The 25,911-nt window shown below is 48.7% G+C and overlaps 1 protein-coding gene across 1 annotated transcript in view; it reads left to right on the forward strand.

The window, feature by feature from the left end:
• Window positions 1-2,700: 2,700 nt before the first annotated feature.
• The window catches only part of LOC135253971 (solute carrier family 22 member 23), a 42,497-nt gene continuing 19,286 nt past the window's right edge, over window positions 2,701-25,911 (forward strand). Inside the window, exons 1-3 of the mRNA XM_064333876.1 lie at window positions 2,701-3,742; window positions 16,274-16,377; window positions 17,235-17,389. Coding sequence (XP_064189946.1) covers window positions 3,323-3,742; window positions 16,274-16,377; window positions 17,235-17,389 — 679 coding nt within the window. The 5' untranslated portion in view covers window positions 2,701-3,322. The remainder of the gene's footprint in view (window positions 3,743-16,273; window positions 16,378-17,234; window positions 17,390-25,911) is intronic.

The raw sequence follows: 25,911 nt of genomic DNA on the forward strand, positions 1-25,911 counted from the left end.
CCATATAGAACCCTCCACAAATACTGATACCTGCATATTCAATCTTTAAAATGTATCATTAATTAAATTCACAGTGTTTTCTGTTTAGCATATCTGTCATGATTGCCATTTGCAAGTCAATTTATCATACCTAAACTGCACTCAGAAATTCCAGCAAATATTCTCTTCTGAATTCCATGAATTTCCATTCCAGTTTAGAACTGGAAAATGAATTGTTCATTGTACATTTAGAATGTATTCTAAAACATGTTTTAATGAAAACACATAATAGTAATAATAATAATAATAATAATAATAATAATAATAATACTAAACAGTATTTGTGCATTGTTCAACCAAACAAATGTGTGTGTGCATTTGCGTATTTGGAAGAGTGGACGGGTTTAACTGCGTGAGGTTGGCAGATTAAAATGTCACGCCTCGATTCAAAAACCTGCAGGAATTTAGCAGAGATAAATGAAGCGCTGACTCACGCAGAGATGGTTATTAAGAGCTGGCAGAGAGTTCGAATCTGTTATGAACAGAATCATCGTTCCATAAATTTGTCTCCTGTCAGAGCCTGTGCCTCTGTTCTCAATAGGTAAATATAAAACATATTATGACGGCGATGGTCACAAGGAAACGCACTAATAGTTTACGACAGACGGCGTGTCATTTTTTTCCACTCTTCTTGCCTTTGTGTAGCAAAACCGTGACGTGTCTTCTCAGGCATAATTATCACATATTCTAATGCATAACACATTGTCCTGATTACCGTGTGATATAATTTCCAACAGTCTGTTTGACTTCCCATGGCAGGTTTCGCACAACCCATCTCTTGGAGTGTTGAGAGAGGTCGTACAAAATTAGCGTCAGACTGTCACTGACGTGGCTGTGAGAACATGGCATGCATTTTCAGAAGAACAAGTGGAGAGCAAAGACATTTGTTTTACATACAAATATGACATGTAAGGCCAACACGCACAAAAGAAAATTCCTGTGTTCAGAAGTGACAGGATAAACGCATATGGCCCCCACACTGTACATTCTGTGGTATATTCAGCAAAGTAGCTTGTTGACAGGCAGACAGACAGCACCGGGAGAAGAACTATGATCCAAGCACACCTGACTATTCGTTGTCAAGGAGAGCGACGCTTGTTTCCACAGAGACAGCCCTGCAAATAGAAAATTGACAGTTTAAAATCAGCTTCCGTAGATGAGGTACCGTGGCCCAATCACTGCATTGACTTTTGGTAAAATAAATACAGCTATACGTAGCAAAATTTGGGAACATGTATAGAGGTAAGATTATCACGGTGATCAGTAAATTTTGGTGAGAGAAAAGGCCAAAAAAGAGCATGTGATACTAATTTATACAAGCTTACTGCAATGTTTTGATTTCTTCACCATTTATATAGAGAAGATTTTTCGGGTACGTTGTGTAGAATGCGAGACGTCCAGGTGCGACGTGCTAAGCTGGAACGGCTGCAGGACAGAGCACTGGCGAGTCGTGACACACACACGAAGAGCCCCAGAAATGACCACACTTTGTAAACTGACGTCTTGCAGCGCCCCCTGGTGGGGGGGGGGGGGGGGGAGAGAGAGATGGAGGGAGGGAGAGAGGTGTGTGTGTGTGTGTGTGTGTGTGGTGGGGGGGGGGTGGGCTCTCGGCGCGACACTGGGCGCTGGTCTTTCTGGCATACAGTTTTAGGTGCCACTCATGGACCCCAAAACCTTACAGTAAGCAATGAGGAAAATATAATACATTTTTGTGCACTGTGCCACTCTTAAATTCTTTTTAATAATATATATATATATATATTCCAAAAAACTAAATCGTTTTATTTTTTTAATTGTGATTTTGTTGGGAAAAGACTTTTCATCACGCTATTGCACTACTTATCCAGCAGAGGGCCGCAGAGGATCATTTGGATTTTTTAATTTATTTTTTGTCACACAATTTTGTGATTAATATGGGGATAGCCGGTTTGCCTTCGGGACAGAAGCAATGAGATCAAAGGGAATCCCTGGCAATATAATTATACTGTATCGCGAAGAGAGCATCATCGTTTCATCGTATTCCCCAAGGATATATCCTACTGCTTTGTATGCAAGCAAGCTCACAGTGCTCTCAAATATGTAGTAATTGTACTTTCTGGTGTTTTCTCTCCTCTGAAATATCAAGGCTATCAATTGTGCTCTATCGAATAAATTCTCAAATATTACATTTCCCTCACTGATCGAAAATTCTCTCGGGCATAAAATGTGGATTTCCTGCGTGACAATTGGGCACATTAACGACCGGAATATCAATTTTGAACCACCACTCCGATCTTTTTTCTTAAGATTGTGTTGAATGTTCACTCTACTGGGAGGCCGTTGGGCATCGCTGTCACTGAGACAGTGGTCCTGGTCCTGGTCCTGTTAAGTTGCGATTAAAATTCTCTCCGTGCCACAACGTGTTTCGAAAACCTCCAAATCCTTCATAACCATAGATTAATACAATATCTGAAGCTGATCGTTTAAAACATTTTTGGGGATATCGCGCTGTTTAAGGGAAAAAAAGACAACACAAAGACGGTCTTTGTTACTACTGGAGGACCATACCCCATTGTGCTTTGGTGGTGCAATCGTCTCGCGCGGTCCCTCCAATCAGAGCGCACTGGGTGACCAACGAGGGAGGGGCTTTGTGTTAGATGCTGCATGTAGGCGGCTGCTGGGTGTACTGAAGCACCGGACAAAAAGACAAGCTCTCAGTGACACCGCTGTGCTCTGAGCAGCAAGCAATTTCTGCATCTTCGGAGATACATCTAAGGCTGCACTACGATAGAATGCAAACTGGATGAGATGGCATGCGTTGGTGCGACGCTGAACTATGACTGCCGCACCTGCAAGAGGTCTAAATTTATACAGGTGTGTTACCTGTAGCTCCCGACGGCAGGAGGTCGGTTTTGCGGTGTCACTTTTGGACTCTTGGCGGAACAGTTAACACGTCGGTATCTCTCACTCAGCGACTTGTCGATGTGTTAAGCAAATGGAAAGCAATGGTGACGAGGACAGCCGCGCGTGCATCTCCGTATCCGCACCTCACCGGGGATTGCAACGGTGTCATATTTTGAACCCGCTGTCAGCCTGAGAAGGAAGGTGTATCCAGCTCAATTCAAGGGGGACCGGGGAGAGCTTTCAAGCCGCTTCCTGGTCTATCAGAAAAGCTTATAATTTTCAAGCATAAAAATAGTTACAGTACATTTCGGCTGGCGTTTCTTCATGAAGAATTGACGCAGAGTGGCTACAGTAACGGAGTATAACGGAGAGGCTCCTGTATACCGCCGAATTTAGCACGATGGCTGTGGTCCGACTGGAAAGAGAGGACCACCAGGAGAACGGCTTTGTGTCATCCGAACCGGCTTTTCCGAGGCAGCTATCGCAGATCGACGGCTCGGTGTTGCCGTTTCTCGGAGGATTCGGGAGGTACCAGAAGCAGTTCATTTTGCTGACGTGGATCCCGGCTTTATTTATTGGATTTAGCCAGTTCTCTGATTATTTTCTACTAGGTCAGCCAAATAACACATGCGTGCACCCGCCCGTCACCCATGGGAATTGGACAGGAAGTTCCTTGTCGTTAAACGCTACAAATGGAAGCGCACCTGTGCCGTATTTTTACAGCGATGACACTCAGGGTGAAACCAATGATACCCTTTGCACGTGCAAGGAATGGAATTTCGAGCTGCAGACGGGACTGAAAGAAAATGTGGTTACCAAGGTAAGGTCTGTAGCCGGCGGTGTATAGAACCACGCTGTTGTCGCACCAGCCGTTCAGGCACACTCGTAGTGTGTAATTAGCTATACTGTCTGTTCAATTGAATGGTCGTGTCTGCTTCTGCTTCGCATGGTTACAAGAAGACGCGTTTTAGGACGCGGTACCTGCACCACTGACAGCGCAGCACGCTCAACATTATTACAACGCTGTTAGCCGCCCCTTCACGTGGTACGCGGGCGACGGGCAGAAATTCGTTTTTTGTTGTTGTTGAAAATGTACTGTATAGGCATCTCTCTCGCTTGGGCAGCGTGTATTATGTTTGATGATACCAAAAACTCAATATATATATTAAAAGGTACTCCGTATAATATTCATAGACGGCCGTGAGGACACTAGCGAACCTTGTGTAATTAAATATGACAAAAGTGGATCACGGGTAGCAAATTATTTTACTGACTTTATGAATATGTGAGCCACTGGATCAGGTAACGCAGAGGCGCGAGGTACTGTGCAGTAATGTTATGCACGGAAGTGTTACCTGCTTCCCGCGTGCAAGTCAAGTAAAGGGAAACTGGTTTTGCTGAAACAGTCTCGCTGGATGAACGGAGTGCTACAATAGGGCCCATATTTACCAAAGGTTTACATACAAGTTGGCTTTGTTTTTGGAGAAACTCAAACATGTTTTTCTTTTTATTTTATTTTTTTCATTGCCATATTGGTGTCGTGGGAAAGAAAATTATCACTTGGTCCTCTCTTCACTTGGTGTTTGAATGTGGACTTGCACCATTTTGCATGGTCATTTTCATTTCAATCCAAAACCTAGATAAGCCTTTCAGATCTCTCACTCATAGGGAAAGTAATATGAGCTTACCACGATGACCTGCAGTTGAAGGCCTGCTATAAACACAGAAGAGCACAGCTCTGCCATTCAGGCCTCTATGGTTACACTGAGTAAGCGCCTCAACGTTCTGAGGCTGTGCTGGTCTCTATGGTTACGCTGAGTAAGCACCTCAACGTTCTGAGGCTGTGCTGGTCTCTATGGTTACACTGAGTAAGCGCCTCAATGCTCTGAGACTGTGCTCGTCTCTATGGTTACACTGAGTAAGCACCTCAGCGTTCTGAGGCTGTGCTGGTCTCATGGTTACGCTGAGTAAGCACCTCAACGTTCTGAGGCTGTGCTGGTCTCTATGGTTACACTGAGTAAGCGCCTCAAGCATTCTGAGGCTGTGCTGGTCTCTATGGTTACACTGAGTAAGCGCCTCAACGCTCTGAGGCTGTGCTGGTCTCTATGGTTACACTGAGTAAGCGCCTCAATGCTCTGAGACTGTGCTCGTCTCTATGGTTACACTGAGTAAGCGCCTCAATGCTCTGAGACTGTGCTCGTCTCTATGGTTACACTGAGTAAGCGCCTCAATGCTCTGAGACTGTGCTCGTCTCTATGGTTACACTGAGTAAGCGCCTCAATGCTCTGAGGCTGTGCTGGTCTCTATGGTTACACTGAGTAAGTTCCTCAATGTTCTGAGGCTGTGCTGGTCTCTACGGTTACACTGAGTAAGTTCCTCAATGTTCTGAGGCTGTGCTGGTCTCTATGGTTACACTGAGTAAGCGCCTCAATGCTCTGAGACTGTGCTGGTCTCTATGGTTACACTGAGTAAGCGCCTCAACGTTCTGAGGCTGTGCTGGTCTCTATGGTTACACTGAGTAAAGCACCTCAATGCTCTGAGACTGTGCTGGTCTCTATGGTTACACTGAGTAAGTTCCTCAACGTTCTGAGGCCGCTGGTGACAACCCTCTAGCTTGTTAATACACTTCATCCATAGGTCTGCAGTCCAGAGAAAAAAAGCATGTTTTGCATAAAGTTCCAGTTTTCTGATGCAAGGAAATCAGCCCTAGAAACAGTTTTGTGCTTTTCACACACCTGCGTATTTTTAGTTTAACGCTCCATTTTGAATGAGACTGATAGTTCACAGGGATTTCTGCTCTTTTGAATGAATTTGGCCTAACTGAATTGCGGCCTGAACATCAATTGCATCCCAAACCAGAATTATTTGATTACCCTGACACTGGCCACAAATAGAAAGCCACTTCAATTAATTGCAACTATAGTTCTTAGGATTTCCTGACCCGATTGTGGTCTATTAATTTTTTTCAAAGGAACCTCATGGTTCATAACATACTGGATTATGGTGTAACATGATCTGATTTCCCTTTCACTATCCAGAAAAGGAAACTCATTCATTTAATTTAATAGCTGAAGGAATGATGGTCTTCTCCTGTTGTCAGAGTCAGGTCATCCTTTAATTATAATTGTTATTATACCTCTAGTTGTCATGACATTAAATCTATGTAATTTATATGCAGGGCATGAACTGGTTTCAACTGCCCTCTCGCCCCCTCCTGGCCCTGAGGAGGAAGTGCAGTGTTTCTCATCGGTGGCTGTGCGTGTAGACACCACGGTATAGTCCGGCTATGGGACCTTCTCCGTACAGGCCCCCGTCCTGATGTAGCACAGAATAGCGTGGATGTAGCTTTAGACGCTTTTTAAATTATTGTTATTATTATTATTATTATTATTATTGTTTGTTGCATTTATTTAGCGCTTTTCTCACCGGCTGGTGACCAAAAGCACTTTTTACGGCGATGAGCGGGAAACTCACCCCAACCGCCACCCGTGTGTGTGTAGCACACACCTGGGGGGTGAGGCCCGGCGGCCATTTTGCGCCAGGACGCTCGCCACCTCAGCCGAGGTGGAGAGGGAGGCGACGACAGTTTTTAAGCCACATAAAAAACTGGAGACGCTGGGGTCTCTCCCGTGTTTATTTTCCTCAGAGGACATCCTGATGCCTCGGGGAGAGGGCCGCCGGTGTCTCATCGAGGCGTCTGTTTGCGCAGTTGGGGCGTGTTTGCGCAGTCGGGTTCGTCTCTGACTCAAGGGCGCAAGCGCAGGAAGCAGCGGCGCGGTCGCAGTTATGAACGCGAAACCTTCCGGGTTCCACGTGCAAAAAAACAAAAAAAAACAAAACGTCGTTCCCACGCAACCCGTGTCCGAACATCAGATTATTTTCTGCTTAAGTAAGCGCATGCCCGCTCGCCCAGTGCCGTTTACTGAGTGTGTCATGCGATATACACTCGTATTGGAGTAAATAGTATTGTTTTCAGCTTAAGCGTTGGTGTTGGCTTTCTGTTGTCTTTCCATCTAAGAGTGGGCTGTGTTTCTTTGGAGTTTTCACTGTACATTCCACTTAAAAACAAAAAGGAGGTGGTGGTGGTGGTGGTGGTTCTTCTTCTTCCTCCTCCTCCTCCTCCTCCCCCCCCACTTTTGAGTGACAGGTGCTTAGCGGCGTATCAGGCAGGCGGGCCTTGGATAGCTTCCCTGCGTGCGGATGATTGACGGGCCCTGTTTGCACAGAAGCGTCCTTTGGCCTTTACCGTGCGCAGGTTCTTTATGTGCTGTTTGTTTGCTTTTCTTGCACCCGGGGCCCGGATCATGGGGAAGAGGGGGGTGGTGGAAATGGATGCAGGCGGTCGGCTCTGGGTGGGAAGGCGTGACGCACGGGCCCGCGCTCGTCAGGTATGGGGGGGGGCGTGGCCTTTAGGGAGCTTTTCCTCACGCCCCACCGTTGGTTACGCCCTTTACCCCTTCAGCTTCGTCAAAATAAAGCACTCAACCCTTTTTGACCTTGGCATGTAATTTCCTTGGGAGTCACTCACTGGATCACTTAGTGTACTCAAAGTCAGTCCTCAAAGTCAGTAATGGTTTTCTCTTCCGCCTGATAGGTCAGTCCAGCAATGTCGCCGATTGGCCAGAGATTACACTCGCTTGGAGTGTCAGAGTTAAAGCAGACCCTGAACAGAGGGGAAGAAGGAAAACCAGCCAGAGGGTTTTGTATTTGAGTATCCCCACGCAAAATCAGCGCTCCGAGGTTCTGGCTAAATTTTTTAAACCCTGTGCGAAGTATTCGCTTGAATGTCGAATTGAATACAGTTTCCTACTTAATGTAAAGAGAGGTGTTTAAGGTTTACTCACATTCAGGCGGCTGTGTTTTAATGCTTACACTCTGTCAGCTGACTCTTGCACCTTGGATTCGATCCAGCGTTTTCGGCATCTGAGAGCTATTCCGTCCGCCCACTCCGAGCGCTCACGTGTGAAATTCGTGTCACAGCGCAGTGGCGGGAGCGCAGAAGTACGGCCTGACGAAGGGAGCTTGGGTAGCCCTGTGCGGTTGGGACTGGAGGCGGCGATGAGCTTCGCGGCCGCACGGAAACGCGTCCTGCCGGGAGTTTAAACCGGCTGTCGCCGTGACGCTTTGTCCTTAACGTCTGGCAAGCGATTCTGGCGGATTTATGTCAACGTTCTTAGGTGACTTAGGTGCATTAACTGTCTTAACTACTGCTTGTATTTTTTCCATAGACTGCGTTGTTGCCGTTCTCGTTGTTTAGTGTTAATCAGTTTAACCTTCAGGGTCCAAGCTGCAACTATGCGGTGTTCCTGGCACTTGACGGTACTCTCTCTAGGGTTTTCGTCATACTTGTTCCTGGTTATGGTTATACACTTTGTTGTACGTCGCTCTGGATAAGAGCGTCTGCCAAATTCCTGTAATGTAATGTAATGTAATGTTCTTTGAAAGATTTAAAATTCTTCCCTGGCGCTTTTTTTTCTCGTTTCTGTCCACAATCAGAAGACAAGACGACGCGTTTAACGGGCGAAGTGTCGCGGCGTTTTTCCGCCGAGTTAACTTAACGGTAAAAACTGCGTATGCGACCGCTGCGTGACCGCTGCTCATTGGCCGAGCGGCTGACCGGCCTACTCCTTCGCCATTGCCGATTGGCTCACTGACCAGCTCCCACGGCAAAGCGGTTTAACCGCTGGATGGGAACGTTCTGGAACAGAAAAAAGCTTTTGTTGGGCAGAAGAGGACGACGGCGGCGGTCACGAGGAACTTGTTTACCTGCTGAAATATTGATGTGATGGATGAGGAGTGACAGGGCTCGCCCTTGCAGTGTTCTCACCCTCTTTGGGGGGGGGGGGAGGGGGGAGAGACGCACAGCTACGGAGATTCTATTAGTGGAGCTTAACTGCCATGCGAGCGTTCAGTGACCGGAATGGATAAGAATGGACATAATGAGCAGGAGATGGGGGGGGGGGGGGGGGGGTTAAGGAGAAACTACTACAGTCGGGTTGGACGTTTTGCTGACTTCCTGATGTGAGACAATCGGCCTTAGCAAACAGCGTTATTCAAACAGACGTCCTGCTCCTGAACAGACGTCCTGCTCCTGAACAGACGTCCTGCTCCTGAACAGACGTCCTGCTTTAATGGACGTCCTGACCAACAGACGCCTGCCCTGAACAGACGTCCTGCTCCTGAACAGACGACCTGCTCCTGAACAGACGTCCTGCTCCTGAACAGACGTCCTGCTCCTGAACAGACGCCCTGCTCCTGAACAGACGTCCTGCTCCTGAACAGACGTCCTGCTCCTGAACAGACGTCCTGCTCCTGAACAGACATCCTGCTCCTGAACAGACGTCCTGCTCCTGAACAGACGTCCTGCTCCTGAACAGACGTCCTGCTCCTGAACAGACGTCCTGCTCCTGAACAGACGTTCCGCGATCCGAGCGCTGGAATTGCTCATACCTCCGCGCAGCTGCAGTGCAGTTTCGTTATTGTTTTTCCCTCTTGTTGTTGCCGTTTATTAGTCATTGCTTTCTGTGCCTGTATATTCACGCAGGCAAAATCTCATTCCAGTGAACTCCGCCAGTTACGGCAAACTTTCCAAACTTTCCAAACTTTCCAAAAAAATGCCCCAATGACCTGAAAATCTGAGTCCAGTGAAGTTGCCCCAGTGCTCCCCAGTGCATGTACTTAGATGCACTGCAGTGCTGTTTTGCAGTGGGTAGTGTTCGAATGTGGAAGCAAGGCCTCTTGTTTCCAGAAAAAAAACTAGAAGGGCCCGGTCGTTGGATTGGATTCAGCAACACTGTCTGGCCCTGGGGTCTGACTTCCTGATGAATGACTATTGGTGGGGAGGGAGAAACATTATGTTCCTCTCCCCGTGTCATGGCAGATTTCTTTACCTGGTGTACCTTGGGGGGGGGGGGGGGGACAAAAAAAAAAAAAAGAACAACTGTGATCAGCAGAGATTTTCTGAAGGCACTACCCTGTTATGCAGGTACTACCTTTTCAGTCTAAATGCAAATGTCAGGTTAGAAAGTGCTCTTTCCAAAAGCTAGTGTACTGTGGACTGGAACCACACAGCGCAACGTGCAGGGCTGTTGGACCAAATTTGGGAAAGACATGGCATCGCAACACTCCGTAGGGTATTGTTAAAGTGAACCTGACCCTTTCGAGAGTAGGCTTTTTTTTGCTCAATGTTCAATGTTCTAGAACTCCATTGCTTTCAGCTACCAGGGGTGATGGTATCTTCAGCATTGGCATGTTGAGTGAAGAACATTCAAATCACGCACTTGTGCCATAAAGGGTAAAAGACAACATTCAGATTTATTAGAAGACATGATACGACCTGGCAAAATGAGACCTTACGGAAGATGACGAAGAAGCTCTTTTAAAAAAAAGCATTGAAATCTGGCTCAGAAAGTTATAATTATCATTTTTAAAGGACTAAGAAAAGGCTAAAGCCATAAGTGAATCATAGTGAAATGGCAAACTGATTTCAAAGGAACATTGATAATCTCACAGGTTAAGGACCTAAGAAGATTTCTGAATATCAGTTTAGAGTACAAGCTAATTTAAAAAGGAAAGGTTAAAAGCAGGAGTATATTTCAGTCACACAGTCACAGTCATGTTTGAAGTCAATTGAAGTAGTTTGTCAAGTTTAAGGTTTTTTGAAAATTATTTAAACTGTAAGGTGCAAAATATCTGAAACCCAACTTTAAAGGGCATCACATCACAAGAGCAGAGGTGATAGCTATATTTATTTCTAATTAGGAGACAGCTGAGGTATGAAGGAAATGGACCAATTATTGTTTTATAAATAAATATATACCAGTGGCTCAATCTACGCAGATGTAATGAAGTCAATCCAGACCATTTATATAGCAGACAATGATGGGTTAATGATTTAGCTCAAAGCGCAAAGCCCTACGGTAAACTGTGTCCAAGGCATTTAAATTAGAGGAGGAAGCATTTTCGTTTCATTCTCTAAAGATTTATTACCCTTTTGCTCAGATGGCAATAGCAGACACACTAGATCCTCATTTAGAGGGAGTCATACACCTCCATAGCATTGCACTTCATTTGGTAAATCTGCTTTGTCTCGCAAGGCTATCTCTTAATGGGATAGTCTCCCCAGTGACATCTAGACACGCTGCAATGTTAACGCATTCAGCCAATCGACTGAAGCTTGGATAAAGGCACGTCAGAGCTGCCAACATTAGAATATGTTTTAAAATAATATCTGTTTACTCCTGTATTTTTATAGTTACGTCTATTCTTACTTTTATGTATCGTATGGAAATTTGTTTTTTGGTCCAGACAATATTAACATATCAACTTCTTTTTGTACTTGATTTTTTTTGTTTTGTTTTTGTTTGTGTGTATTGTGTTATGACAATGCCAAGGGACCTTCAGGTGGAAATGAGCTGTAGCTAACTCGGGTGCGACGCATCGTATTTCACCTTGTGACATTCATTACACATGGCCCCTGTGAAATAAAAGAATATAAATAGCCTGAGATTAGTCAAATATGGTATGTGGTATGGGGGGGGGGGGGTATGGGGGGATTCAGCCTTGGGAAGTATGGGATTCCCTTGCGTATGCGTTGGCACCGATGTGGGTTCAGGGAAATGGGCAAACTCACGACTGGCGTCCCCCGAGGCTATAGAGCAGAATTTTTTTTTAAACGTGCAAACGCAGTGAATAATAAGCTTCAAAAAGGAAATATTCTGCCCGGTAAAAGCGTGACTCAGAGCTGACCGATGTGCAGTTTCCTGTGTGAATCGGTAAGCAGCACGGATTTCTTAGCCCTGTTGTCGCAGTTTCACTCTTCAGATTGTGCAGCGGGAATCGCTGCTTTCTCTGCTCCTACTGCAGCGCTCGGATGGCATGTTTTTAGCTGCGACCGCAGCTCTATAGCTCTGTCTGTCGGTTGGCCGGTTGGTTGGTCGGTTGGTCAACAAAAGTGTCCCACCCCGTAGCGGCCACAGTTTTCGCCCCAGGAGGCTGAAATTTGGCGTGGACGTTGGTCATGACCGGAAGGTACATCTGAGTAACTTTCAGGCTGCTTGACTAAGAGGGGGCGTGGCGATGGGCGTGGCCTATCACAAAAAGGCACTTAACTCCTGAATGGATTCACAGATTTGCACAAGATTTTGTGAAAAGGTTGGTCGTGAGCCAAAGAAGAGGTCACGTGTTTGTGTGAGGGTGTGTGCGTGTGGATGCATGCACACATGGATTCATGCGTGTGTGTAGTCGCAGCTGTTGCAGATTCGCACTTGACAGAATTGGCAGATGAATTTTAATTGACGTCCACCACTTAGGATTTCGATTTCCCGACAGTATTTCCTGGAAAACCATTGGCTGTTTTTTTTTTTGTATGTGTGTTTGTGATTATGTGTAGAACATCTGCAAACTTCAGTTTAACCTATTTAATTGGATGGGTTTTGATTAAAATTAGATGAATAGGCCCAGCCAATAAACCGTTACATCATCAGAAAAGCCTCTGATTCTGTTCTTTCACCAATTGTTATTCCACCATAGTGTTGAAGCACTCTCAGAAATAATGGCACAGGAGGTACATTTTTGTTCTTTAAAGAACAAATTTCCCAAATGTACCCTGAAAGTAACATAAAGTTCAGTTTCGGGCATCAATAATTTCCTTTTACAAGCAAAAAAAAAAACGGTGCAAATGAATTATGTTTTGTTGGCTAAGTGTACAGATGTATGTGCCTATAGGGTACCACCTCAGTGACAAGAGTTTGTACCTTTTATTTAAAGCACTTTTTCGCACCTTTTTCCCTGAGAGTGAAACCCAGGTGTGTTCATTTGATGCTTTGCTTCAGCTGAGAGACTGATAGATACCGATGGGATTTTTATTTACCCGCGCAGAGGTCATAGTGTGCAGGAACAGAAACCCACCACCACACGCGCGTCAAGCTCTGGGCCGTCTTCGAAGAACCGCAAACTGCAGCCACAGCCTTTTATGATTGAGGGCCCCTGGGGGCCTTTCGATCGACGGTTGTCCGGTCGCATTAGACCGCGCTGCATCCACGTCCGCGCGCAAGCCGCCGTTCTTCGAGATGAAAAGGCCTTAATCTCTCCTCGCCGTGTGGAGACGCTCTGGTCTTTGTTATGGCCGCCAACCCCAGGCGCGGCCATTCACGGCTCGGGTCGTCTCTTCAGAAAAGCCAATTAAAGACGTAAAACTCCGTTACATAAGCAGTCCTCCAGGAGGAGGAGGAGGTGGAGCAGGGGCAGGAGGAGGAGGAGGAGGAGCAGGAGGAGGGGGAGGAGCAAGAGGAGCAGGAGGAGCAGGAGGAGGAGGAGGAGGAGGAGACGGTGGGTTTTCTTCCTTCCTGTAAATCGTTTCCAGCAGCAGTCAGGCTGCCGTGGCTGAAAAGCGGACGCTCTCTCAGAGACCAAAACAGCGGGCGGTGCTCCGTGGACCGCCAATCCCAGCGTCCCCTGGGCCCGTCGCTGATTGGTCGGGGCGGCGCCTGGTCGCTATGGCCCAGGACGCTGAGTTTGAGTGCAGCTGAACGCAGGCGGCCGGCCACGAGGAGCTCCACTGTTTAAAAAGTTGGGGGGGGGGGGGGGGAGAGCCAAAGACCGTTGAGACTCCGTTTGTTGCCGCGGCGACCGTAGCTACCCTCCTCACTGCCAGCTCTCGCATAATTAAGCCGATTCATATTTCATACTTCAAACTGCAACATCCCCTTAGGCTTAGTCAACCACCTGGGTCATTTTGGGGCCTGTTTTCTGCTCTTAAAAGTTTCACAATTCTAATCCTGAAACCATTGTTTATTGCCTTGGAAACTTGGTAGTGAGGAAGCCATGCTGGATTTTTTATGATGGGGGGGGGGAGGGGGTCAGTGGGTTCTTATGTCGACTGGAAGTAGTAAATATGTGTTAAGTTGATTTAATAGAGAGTGCTTTTCGCTTTTCGGTGCAGTTTCACCCTTTTGATGTAGACCCGTTCCGTATTGCCCGTTTAATCTCGTTAAAAGGCCTGCCCTTCACTTTTTTTTCTTTTTACAAAGCACTTTCCAAATCACTTTGGGGGGTGGGGAGGGAGTTAACTTTTTTTATTCAGTTGGAGCGTATCCGAACCTCCCTCTCTGCCGCTGTGCTTTGGCCTCCCCCCCGGTGATTTTGCTAATGGAACGCAGTCGGTGTATATGAAAGCGGGACTGAGTCCGGAGGAGCAGCACCGCGCGCACTCGAAACGGGCCGTCTCTGTCGTCAGAGAGTTCCGGAAGCCCGCAGTGCGTTCCGTCCGAAGCCAGGCGGAGGACGTTTCTGATGCCCTCGTGCGCTGGCGTTACTGCCCGTCCAACTTAAAGCAGGGGTAAAATTTTGAAACTGGACGATAGGACTGTACACCTAACTTACTTACAGCAGAGGCTGAAGCAGCTGTTGTTTTTTTTGGGGTTTTTTTACCCCGTTTTTGCGCTGATGGTCAGTCGGTCTCTGTCCTGCAGGACGGCCTTCTGGACCTTTCCACCTTAGTGTGCTGTTCCCAGCTCCTTCCCCGCTCTTCTCAGTTCTTTGTCGCGCGGACATTTTGTCCGTTTGTTCCGACAGCTGTTGCCACGGCGGGGTTCCAGGCTGCTGCAAACACTACAGTCATCTGGACAGACATTTAACCCGCCTATTATGCTGAGATTTCATGATGCCTGTTTCGTTTTGGGGTCAAATTGACCCCAGCGGTTTAAACCGACACAAAATTATTGTAATAGAAAAGTTTGCGTGTGGCCTTGTTAATGTCTCCAAAATTGTTAGCTTCTATCTCTAAATATTTGAAATTTCTGAGAAGCTTCTCATTTTAGAGACTGAGGTTAGTGAATGTTCGTGTTGGAAAGTGCCTCCATAATCCCCCACAAAAAAATCAGAGATAAAAGATAAATAAAGGTTGTGTATTTTCTTACGTTTTATCCAGCTACAGGGCCTGGGGGGGGGGGGGGGTCATAATGACCACCCACCACACCTTGGTTCGTAGCCTACAGGACCTTTGAAAACATACAGTGGCATCATGTTTACTATATTATACCTATATTATACCAGTCAGACGGTATCAAGATGAAAAAATAAGGTTAACTGGTTCATAAGAGCTGTCAAACACTGAATGAGGCTCATTTGGTGAGGTTTTAAAACTTTTACTGTTGGCTTTAATTTCTACTGTGCTGCATGATCAGAATCCCTTTTTTGTGTACTGGTGGGCTCGTAAATGCAGCTCTTGATCGACCGTTATTCATCCCACCCAAGCTGATATTTCATTATCCGCGTGTGGTGGCTGGAGTTCCCGTAACAGAGACCAACAATTCGGAAAGCCTATTTTGAAAGGGCGCTTTATTTTCATCTGCTCACAGTCACATACGTGACTCATTCTCTATTCCTGAAGCGCGGAACAGAATCCCCCGTTGGACACCGCTGGTGCACAATTCGCCAGCACTATAATGGGCGGCGGAGAGACAGAGAGAGAGAAAAGCCAACGCGGGCTCTTCCTCGCACGGGAATGTGCCGTGCGAAACACTCGAATCTGTGTTTGTGGCGCGCGCCCGCGAGGAATTCTGCGGCGAGGAGTGTTCCGCTCCCTGTCCGCGCGGGCTGCGTTTGTCACTAAAAGTTAGCGGTGTTGCTTGCTCGACAAGAGCCGCCTGTTCCTTGCTGCGGCTGCCCGGCGAGCGGGCGGGCTGGCGGGCTGGCAGGCAGACACGCGTGAACTCGGCGGGGCTCTGCTTAGGCACGGCTAGCGTGCATATGCGCTCCAGCACCCTGTACGCAGACGTCACAAGCAATGTTGTTTACGTTCAAATTTAGCAGCCATCTCAAAATAGTAAACATGCCAGAGGAAAAAAAAAAAAAAAAACATCTAGCAGCCTACGCTTAAAGGGTGGACTGCACATCCTTGCATCATTCGTGTTTTCCTCATTTATGTACTTAATTACCATAATGCTGTGAATGAATTACCGTTATATGGTGCACAGCACAAAACCTTGGTGGCTTACCTGGCCTGCATCTGAAATATTTTAAATTCACTGCTGCTATAGTGTATTGTAATGGTGGGGGGACTGGACTTGTGACCTAAAGGGGGCAGGTCAGTTCCCAGGTAGATCACTGCTGTTGTACCCTTAGCCTAAATGGCTTCAGTTCATGTTCAGCTGTATAAATTGATGCTGTGTATAAATGTAAAAGTTGTGTAACTCCCACTCGATGCATGTATAAAAGTGTCTGCTAAATGCCTGTAATGCATTACGTATTTACTTTTGATGGAGTTCTTGCTCACGAGTGTGATGGGACTTTTAATCACAGTCTCTCTCTTTCTCTCTCTCTCTCTCTCTCCCCCCCTCTCACTCTGCAGTGGCACTTGGTATGCGATTCCTCGTGGAAAGTTCACATAGCAAAATTCTCCCTCCTGGTGGGGTCCATTTTTGGATACTTGGTGATGGGGGTTCTGGCCGACTGGTAAGTGGTCTCCTCGTGCGTGTCTGCTGTGCCGCACGCTCTCTGCTGTCCTACATAGTCTCTCTCGGCTGCAGGCGAGTAATGGGCCTGTTCTTGTCATTAAATATTACTGTGTGTTTTATGCACTTTTGTTTATCTTTGTGCGTAAATCCAGACTAAGTGAGTGGGCTGCTGCAGAAATCGAACAATTGTACCACTCTGTGTGTGTGTGTGTGTGTGTGTGTGTGTGTGTGTGTGTGTGTGTGTGCGCGCGCGTGCCTGTGTGCGTGTGTGTGTGTGTGTGTGCGTGTGTTTCGTGCGGGGGTGCGCGTGCGTGTGTGTGTGTGTGTGTGTGTGTGCGCAGTGTCTTGTGTCGGCATGATTTTGGAGCCATACAGTGCTGCTCCACTGGTCACCCCTGCCGCCATTTTAAGGTCATAAAGCATGCATCAGAACACTGCACTGACTGTCTGGCTGACTGTCCTACATTTTCTCATAATGTGTCCATTGTTTGTGTGGTAGAGTGTGTATGTGGTTGTGTTATGTGCGTTGCGTCGTGTGTGTTGTGTGTTATGTGTTGTGTGTGCTAGTGTGTGTGTGTGTGTGTGTTGCTTGTATGTGTGTATACGTGTGTGTATATGTGTATGTGTGTGTGTCGCGTGTGTGTGTGTGTATATGTGCATGTTGCGTGTGTGTATATGTGCGTGTGTGTATGTGTGTGTCGCGTGTGTGTATATGTGTGTGTGTATGTGTGTATATGTGCGTGTCGTGTGTGAGTTTTGGGTAACGGCCTGTCCTGTCGTGTGTGAGTTTTGGGTAACGGCCTGTCCTGTCGTGTGTGAGTTTTGGGTAACGGCCTGTCCTCTGTCCCGATGCAGGTTTGGACGCCACCCCGTGCTCATCGTCTCGGTGCTGTTCATGCTGGTGTTCGGGCTGTCCGTGGCCTTCTCCGTCAACGCCCCCATGTTCAGCACCCTGCGCTTCTTCGAGGGGTTCTGCCTGTCTGGGATCACGCTTTCCCTGTATGTACTGAGTAAGTAGCCCCCCCTTGCCTGTCCCCCTCTGTGTGGCCTGCGGAAACACTGCCCCCCCTGGTGGCCGCTGGCTGTGCGGAGGCCTGACCACACTCCTGGGGTATTTTTTTGGCTGGACCGCAACAGCGGGGCCAGCCCTACAAACGCAAATGTCTGTGACTGAGTGAGTGATGAAGTTACACCATTGGTCGGCCGAGTTGTGACATTGCACCATTGGTCGGCCGGATCACGTGTGTTAGGTCCAGCCACATACTAGGTTTCCTAGTCTTGTTAAAGCTGATCTGATTTACAGACAGCAGAGACTAGACTCTGAACAGGTATTCTGTCGGGGGTGGGGGTGGGGTCAGCGGCTCGGTGCTCTGCACGCCATTGGCCGACAGGAGATGGCACCTCTGCCCGCTGAGGGTACATTATCGGCGAAACCCTTGGGTGTGGTCCCGGCACGCTATTTAACATTTCCGTGTTTATCTGTTCCGCCTGGCTGTACCTGGTCTGTTTGAACTGTTTATTCACTGTTTACTCAGCAATAATTTCCTTGAAATTCTGCGTCATCACCTGTTGACTTTTTGGGCCGTTTTGTTTGGTGTCGGATTTCGAAATTCTTGCTCGTTTCTCGGCTGTTGTCACACTGTGTGAGGAGACTTAACAGAAGTGGACCATGTTTTGAGTCTTATTTAAGTTCCTGATCAATAGTGTGTGTGTGTATGTGTGTCTGTGCATCCATGTTCATGCATACGTGTGTGCGTGTGTCTGTATGCCCGTGTGTGTGTGTCCGTGTTTCTGTCCGTGTGTTTGTGTGTGTGTGCATGCGTGCATGTGCGTTTGTGTGTGTCCGTGTTCGTGTCTGTGTGTGTGCGTTTGTGTGTGTGTGTGCGTCTGTGTGAATGAGAGCCATCTGACAGCATGTGTTGTGGGAGGCTGTCGGGAGTGCAGGCAGATTTCACAGCTATTTGCAGCCGTTTATCTTGGCTGTTCAGACCTTTCATGGCCGGAGCCTGAAATGACCAATTTGTCCTTGTAGACGAAAATAATGAACCATCAAAGTAATCAGGCCTCTCCGGGTGAGGCTTTTCATAATCTGAAATAAGGACTTTGGGGGAAATGTTCTGGTACGAAGATCACGAAGAGGGTCTTACAGAGTGAGAGAGGGCAGCTGAGGGATGGGCAGGCGGGCCCCTCTGGTCCGACTCCATTGTTGATGTCAAAATAAATTCGCCTCTAGCTTCTAGGTCGAAAAAAGGTTGTATTCCCAGTGGAATTATGGGTAGGGGAGTGTTGCTGTTTTGTAACGAGCTGCAGTCCTCAGTCCCTGCTCTTCTGAACGGCGATGGTCTTCCGTTGCGATTGTGAGGTCATTGTGCTGTGGTCTCCGTGGCGATGTCAGAACGTTAGGTTTTTTTATTTTTTTATTTGGAAGCTCTGCAGTGTTGTGAATGGGGTTATATTTCTGCCTGAGCAGGTGAAGGACCACCCCCCCCCCCACCCGCCGCAGGATTTACCCGTGTGTACCAAACACCAAGTCAATGTCACGGACGGGATTGAGCACGGCAGGTATTTTTATTATCGCGAAAATTTTGGCGGAGGAAAAATTGTCAGGATGGAACCGCTCGGTTTTAACCAGTTCCTGGCTCCGTACCACCACTGAGGAGTCCGGAATGGGCCTTTTTTTTACGGATAATGTACAGGTTTCAGGGCTGACATTTTGCATGTGGATTCATGGAAACTGAAATTCTGTCTGCTCGGTGACATTGACCCTTTCAGGGCAGTTGTGTGCACATTTTAAAACCTGCCTGGCATTTTTCGAGACAGTACTTAAAAGCACTCAAAACTACAATAACTGAAACTCTGGGACCTCTCCCTTAAAAGCCCGGCTTTGCTGCTTTACTTCCTCTCGCTCTCTCTCTTGTCTGCTCCCAATCAGGGGAGAGAAAAGAAAAAAAGGACTCAAGCTTGGCAGGCAGAAAAAGGTTTCAGTACATCATACATGCACATGCACATGCACATACACATGCGCACAGACACATAAACACGTACACACACACGTGCACACGCGCACACTCTCTCCTTCTCTCCCTCCCATCTTGCTGGCCTGTCTCCTTTGGAATTTCCCGTTCCTCCGCTTGCTGAGGCTCTTGTTGTCCCTCTGTGATATATAAAACTAATAACTTTATGGCATGTCTCTGACACAATGAGCAGTTGACTTATTTGTTCTTCGCCCTGTCTGTATAGTGCAGTAGCGGATTGGTTGTGCGTGGGTGTGGGTGTGTGTGCATGTGTGCCTGCGTGTGTGTGTGTTTGCGTGTGTGTAGGTGTTTGTGCATGTGTGTGTGTGTGTGCTTGTGTGCGTGCGTGTTTGTGTGTGTTTGCGTGTGTGTAGGTGTTTGTGCATGTGTGTGTGTGTGTGTGTGTGTGTGTGTGTGTGTACGTGTACGTGTGTGTCCATATGCGTGTGTGCGTGAGTATGAGAGAGAGAGACAGAGAAAGAGAACGAGGCATCTCCTACTGAGCCAAGAAATCTGACCCTCATTCCGAACACCTAAGGGCTTTTCTTAACGAACGAGCGCGTTTCATTCCCCAGATTAATTCCCTCGATTACGGCCGTGACCTCACCGCCGCGCTCGGGTTCGACCCCTCGCCCGAAACGTCACGGGCCGCTTCGCCCGGTAACCGCTTTTCCTGGAAGCGGGTCTCGTACCTGTCCTTGCGGTCGGCGGGGGCGTCCGGTGAAACCGGTCCTTTCGGTAATAAATATTTATCGTCCCGTATGAAGTCAAGGGCAGCCAACGGGGCGGGGGGCGGGGGGAGTGTCTGTGGTGTCCTTGTCAGTGTAATTTACACCTAATGGCCCACCTTCAAAGATATTCTGACCCGTTGAACGCTGTGAGGTCTCTGGAAATAGAAGCGTGACCATTAGTGCCCCCCCCCCACCCCCCACTGCCCCCACCCCTTTTTAACGGTTTAAGGGAGGACAGGTTAGACATGCCCCCCTCCCCCCCCGGTGTGGACGCTCCCCTGGCCTGTCTGGTTTCAGGCGTGCCGAGCCTCGCGTTAGCGGAGCGGTGACTCACTGGGAGGCGGAGCTCCACCGCTTGGCCTTCGCCGTGCCTCGGCCTGCGAGCTGGAGAGCCCGACTGCAGGCCGCGTGCTTTATCCAGGAACCGCCTGGCTCGGTGCACACGGGACCGAGGAGCGCCCCCTAGTGTTATTGATTACGTTACTTCAGCTGTCAACATTCTGTCACATTTGAGGGGCGGGGGGGAGTCTTGACATCATCTCCGTTGATTTTTGCTGGTGCTGGCAACCCCGCTTTTCCGAGCCTGTGCGTTTGTCAGGAGTTTGGTGTAGTGAGAGCAGGGTAGTCCTTTAAACTTAATCACTCACGCAAAGGACTGGGATCCCTGAGAACTCTTCCTGTAGCAGACCTGGGTCAAATACGTATTTGTTTCGGATTAAAATACTTTTCTACGCTTTTACTGGTCTTGTCTGGTGTAGTGGAACCAATGAAATACTCTCAAAAAGTGCAGAGCCCCGCCTTCTGGTCATATTGGCAGGCTCAATTACACCAGGCAAGATCAATGGAGCACAGAAAAGTGAGTGATGCTTTTTTTAAGTATCTCAGTGTCTGCACGGTGTGAGAACGGGGGCCAGACGACAGGGTGAACGGGTGCGGGAGCTCTTAAAGGGCCGGGTCTTGTAAATAATGTTTTTTTCTGACGGCGGTGTTGAGCGGGAGAGGAGTCGCCGGCCCGGTGTCTCTCTCTTCGGTTGGCGCGTTGCCGCGGGGTCCCATTTTAAAATGCCGTCGCAGCGGCGGCGCGGGCTGTGGAACACGGCGTGCCCGACTTTACGGGACACGGGGACCGGCGACCTGCGGGAACGACGTGATTAAGAAGCGATGCGCGCGGAGGTCGGGGGGAGAGGGGAGGGGAGAGGGGGGAGAGGGGTTAGGAGGAGGGTGGGAGCGAGAGAAGGATAGAAGAAGAGAGTGGGAGGGAGGGGCAAGGGGGAGGAGAGGTGGGAGTGAGGTGTGAAGGAGGAAGGAGAGAGGGGAAGAGAGGAGGGGAGAGGAGGGGGGGAGAAGGGGAAGAAGAGGAGGGAGGGGCAGGGGAGAGAGAGAGGTGGGAGTGAGGGAGTGTGAAGGAGGAAGGAGAGAGGGGGGAAGAGAAGGAGAGAGAGGGAGGGAGAAAAGGGGAGAGGGAGGGCACGAGAGAGATTGTTATGCTGTGGCAATATGCATTTTTAAATATGTCACACCAATAAAGCATTTTTAATTTGCTAGAAAATTTGAGCGAGCAGGAGAGAGAACAGGTGGAATAGGAGAGTGAGAGAGAGAGAGAGAGAGAGGAGGAAGGAAATGAAGTAGAAGAAAGACAGGGAGGCTGGGAGCGGTCGCTGGTTCAGTGATCAGCGGAGCTATTTTGGAGAGTCTGCCCGTTGTGTGCATGTGCATTTGTTTATCATGTTTGCACATGTGACCATGCGATGTATTTGAATATTAGATGCGTGTGTAAATGCATATGCTCATATGGTGGAACGCTGGCCCATCTGTGCATGCACGTGTGTGCATTGGTTTGCATGTACGAGCGCACGCATGTAGGCACGCATCCGTGTAACCGCGCGTGCCTGGAACAATGTTGCCAGATTGGGCGGGAATCTTCCCTTTTTTGTATGTTATTGTAAGGGCAGGTGAAACTCCCCGCTTTGGGCGGGTTCACGGTTTTCAAATCTGGCAACCACAGCCTGGAAGTCCGCGAAGCCTTCGCTCTCATCGTCACGCGTAGCCGAGCTGTGGCGTGCACAGGAGCGCCAGTGGACAGGGGAGATATAGCGCTCGATAGCTCTCCATAGCTCTCCATAGCGCTCGGTAGCTCTCTATAGCGCTCGATAGCTCTCGATAGCGCTCGATAGCTCTCGATAGCGCTCGGTTGCTCTCGATAGCGCTCGATAGCTCTCGATAGCGCTCGGTTGCTCTCGATAGCGCTCGATAGCGCTCGCGCGGCACTGACGCGTGTTTTCTCCCGCGTGCCACGCCGCGGTCTCGCTTCCTCGCGCGTGTGCTATTAGGCCCGCTGCCTTCTGGGAAATCATCTGACGTGCCTCAGGCTGCTTACACTGTAAGCCTTTACTGCACTACACTCATTATTCATAAAGCCTGGGACTTACTTTTAATAAAGCATTTTTATTTTCACTCTTGCCAGAAACCCTGCCAAGGAAATAAAACAAATTAAGCATTTTTTTAAATGTAATGTTCTGTTATTTTTCAATTGTTAGCCGGTAGAGGACATTACCACTGCTTTCGCACCCCTTTGTAAGATCTTTACTGAAAGAAGGACTGATCCAGGATGGTGTGTGTGTGTTTGTGTGTGCGTGCGCGTATGTGTGAGAGTGTGTGTGTGACCGTGCATGTGTGCATGTGTGCATGTGTGTATGTGTGTATGTGTGTGTGTGTGTGTGTGTGTGTGTGTTTGTGTGCCTGTGCATGTGCATGAGCATGTGCTTGTATGTGTGTGCGCGCGCGCGTGTGCGTACGTACATACAGGCATGCATGTGTGTGAATGCGTGTGTGCATGCGTTCGTAACCCTGTGTGTTGGCAGAGTGTGAGCAGAGGACACGGTCTGTGTCGTGTAGAAACACAGCTGAAGCTGCAGAAATGCATCGATCAGGGCCGGGGGGGGGGGGAAGTGACCTCTGGTGACCTCTTCCTCCCAGCGTGCAGGACCTGGGAGTCAGGCATTATTTGCCCTCAGTCTTGGCTGTCAATCAAAACCAAGATTGTGTGTTTTTTTGAACGCTAAGTTTGGCAAGTTCAACAATGCCTAAAGCTAACACATGTTTATTGAATGCAGGCCATTCTTTTTCCCACATTTGTATGGAAAGCTGGTGTGCGTGCGTGCGTGCGTGTGTGTGTGTGTGTGTGCGTGTGCATGTGCATGTGCATATGAGGTCATTGTTGCATGCCAGTTGCTTAAGTTATTCCTCCAGGGCCCTCCCACAGTAAGTCTGTTACTTTTGTGTGACCTCACCATAAAAACCAAATGTATATTATGTAAATAGAATGACCAATGAGCCGATATTTAAAATGAACAGCAGGCTCCACCCACCCATTCAGAATTGGGCCTGCCAGTAAAAAAAAAAAACAGCTCTTATAAAAATCTAAATTTGAATTTTGGTCAGAGAAATCGCAGCACTGTGTGCACAGGCATTCCCTGAGCACGTGCACGGAGGTGTCCAGCATGCCCAGGAGGAGGCTGGGACAACTTGTACCCGCACAGATAGTCACTTTACACCCCAAAACATTACAACTCTCGCCTTCTCCTCAGTCTTACCATTGTCGTAATTATGTAAGGAATGCAGTTTAGCTCAGACCAACCGTAATTACGTGAAGCCGCGGTTTGTAGCTCACGCGGTTCTGTCGGCTCGTGGAGCAGAACGGCCCCCCTCCACACCACTGCTGTGGGAGATGAAAGGATTAGAGCTGATTACGGATAACTACAGTACATATTTACTCAGGTCTGAAACGCAAGCGTATTCTTGCGGGAGCCAATTAAAGCGAAAATGGAGAGAAAATTCTGATACTGATACGGTTCTGGTACAGTAGTCTGCCTGCGTTGGGCAAACCAAGGGGGAAAAAAATCACATCATTCGTTTTTTTTTTTCGTGCTTGTTCAAACCTCCTGAGACTGAGGCTTGAAAAAAAATAAAAGCTTGTTTCCCCCCCCCACACACACAATACAAGTGTCATGGATGACAAAAACATGTTGCAGTCAAATAATTTTTTATTTTTTCGATGTCCCCTGTAGTGTCGGTTTCAGCATAGAATAGAATACATGGCTCTTGACATTAAGACCAGTCTCGTGTCCCCTACAGGGGACTGAAATTCATTGTCAGGTTTCAGGAGGATTTACGTGGGTAAACACACAGACATTTTCCTCACATCAGTATAAATAGCCTGAATAAACTGGCAGGTGGTGCTGTCTGAGTTTGTAGGTGTAGTGTCGCTCTCTCTCCCTCTCCCTCTCCCTCTCTCTCTCTCTCTGTCCTGCTACCTCTCTCCCACTCTTTCTCTCTTCTCTCCCACACCCTCTCTGTCTCTACCCCTGGTCCCTTTCTCTCTCCCCCCTCTCTCCCTTTTCTCTCTTTCTCTCTCCCTCTCTCCCACACTTTCTCTCCCCCCGCCCACACAATCTCTCTCAACCCTACACTCTCTCCCTCTCTCCCTCTCTCTCTTTCTCTCTCCCTCTCTCCCACACTTTCTCTCCCCCCGCCCACACAATCTCTCTCAACCCCGCTCCCCCTCCCTGTCTCTCTCTCTCTCCCTCTCACTTTTTATCTCCCCCCCGCCACTTTCTCTCTCTGTCTCTACTCCCCTCCTCTCCCCCTTTCCCTCCATCCTCGTAATAATGACGGGATCTTTTCCCGCCGGCTGTGTCGCAGATTTTGAGCAGCCGTGGCACAGCAGGCGCCCCCGCTGGACCATGGTGTAGTGTGCTCGCGGGCGCAGGTGCGGGTGGAGGCGCGGTTGCGGGCAGGGCGGGGCGCTTGGGTTTCGCGTGACCACCGTGTGGCCCGCGGCGTGCTCTGAGAGAACGCACACACTGGGAACTCAGCGGGCCTGCTTCCCACCGGCTTCCTGTGGCTCCGTTAGGGGGGGGGGGAGAGAACGCACACACCGGGAACTCAGCGGGCCTGCTTCCCACCGGCCTCCTGTGGCTCCGTTGGGGGGGGGGGGAGGGTGGGGGAGAGAACGCACACACCGGGAACTCAACGGGCCTGCTTCCCACCGGCCTCCTGTGGCTCCGTTGGGGGGTGGGCAGGGGGTGTGATGATCAGCCTCTTCACACATGCTCCCTGAGGATGGGAGGAGCCTGCTGCTCTGGGCCCCAAATGTGAGGGGTGTGTATTCTGGCCTCCGAACCCCAGATGTGGGGTGTGTATTCTGGCCTGTGTGCTGTTCCCTGTACTCCAGATTCCTCAGTGGCTCCCCTGATCCCCTTATTCTGCCTTTCGCTCTCTCTCTCTCTCTCTCTTTCTCACTGGCCCCTTCACGTATTCTTTCTTTCTCTCTCTCTCTCTTTCTGTCTACCCCCTTCACGTATTCTTTCTTTCGCTCTCTCTCTCTTTCCCTTTCGGGTGACGTTGCAGGTGTAGGTGTGTGAGGAGGTTGTGTGCCTAGTTGCTCCTGCACCTTCCTTTTGCCGCAACGCAAATTGAGGTGAAAATGACACTTGCGTGATGCTAAACGGGCCTCTGTGCTCGTCTTGGTAATATCATTTGGCGCTGTGTTTCTGAGAGTAACGCTGATGCTCTCCACTTCGGTACGTCTGCTGAGTGACTGTGATGTGATGATGCAGTGTTCCCGGGTCAGGTGTCTCTACAGCAGCAGACCTGGGCTCTGATTGGGAGACGGGGAGCCCGGCAGCGGGTTGGAGCCGTTTCCTAGGTAACGGCAGAAATGTTCTATTCCTGCTGGGATGAACCTCTGCAGGGTTCTTCAGCAACGCTCCACATATTCTCATCATA

The sequence above is a fragment of the Anguilla rostrata genome, chromosome 4 (assembly GCF_018555375.3).
Source record: "Anguilla rostrata isolate EN2019 chromosome 4, ASM1855537v3, whole genome shotgun sequence".
Classification (NCBI taxonomy): domain Eukaryota; kingdom Metazoa; phylum Chordata; class Actinopteri; order Anguilliformes; family Anguillidae; genus Anguilla; species Anguilla rostrata.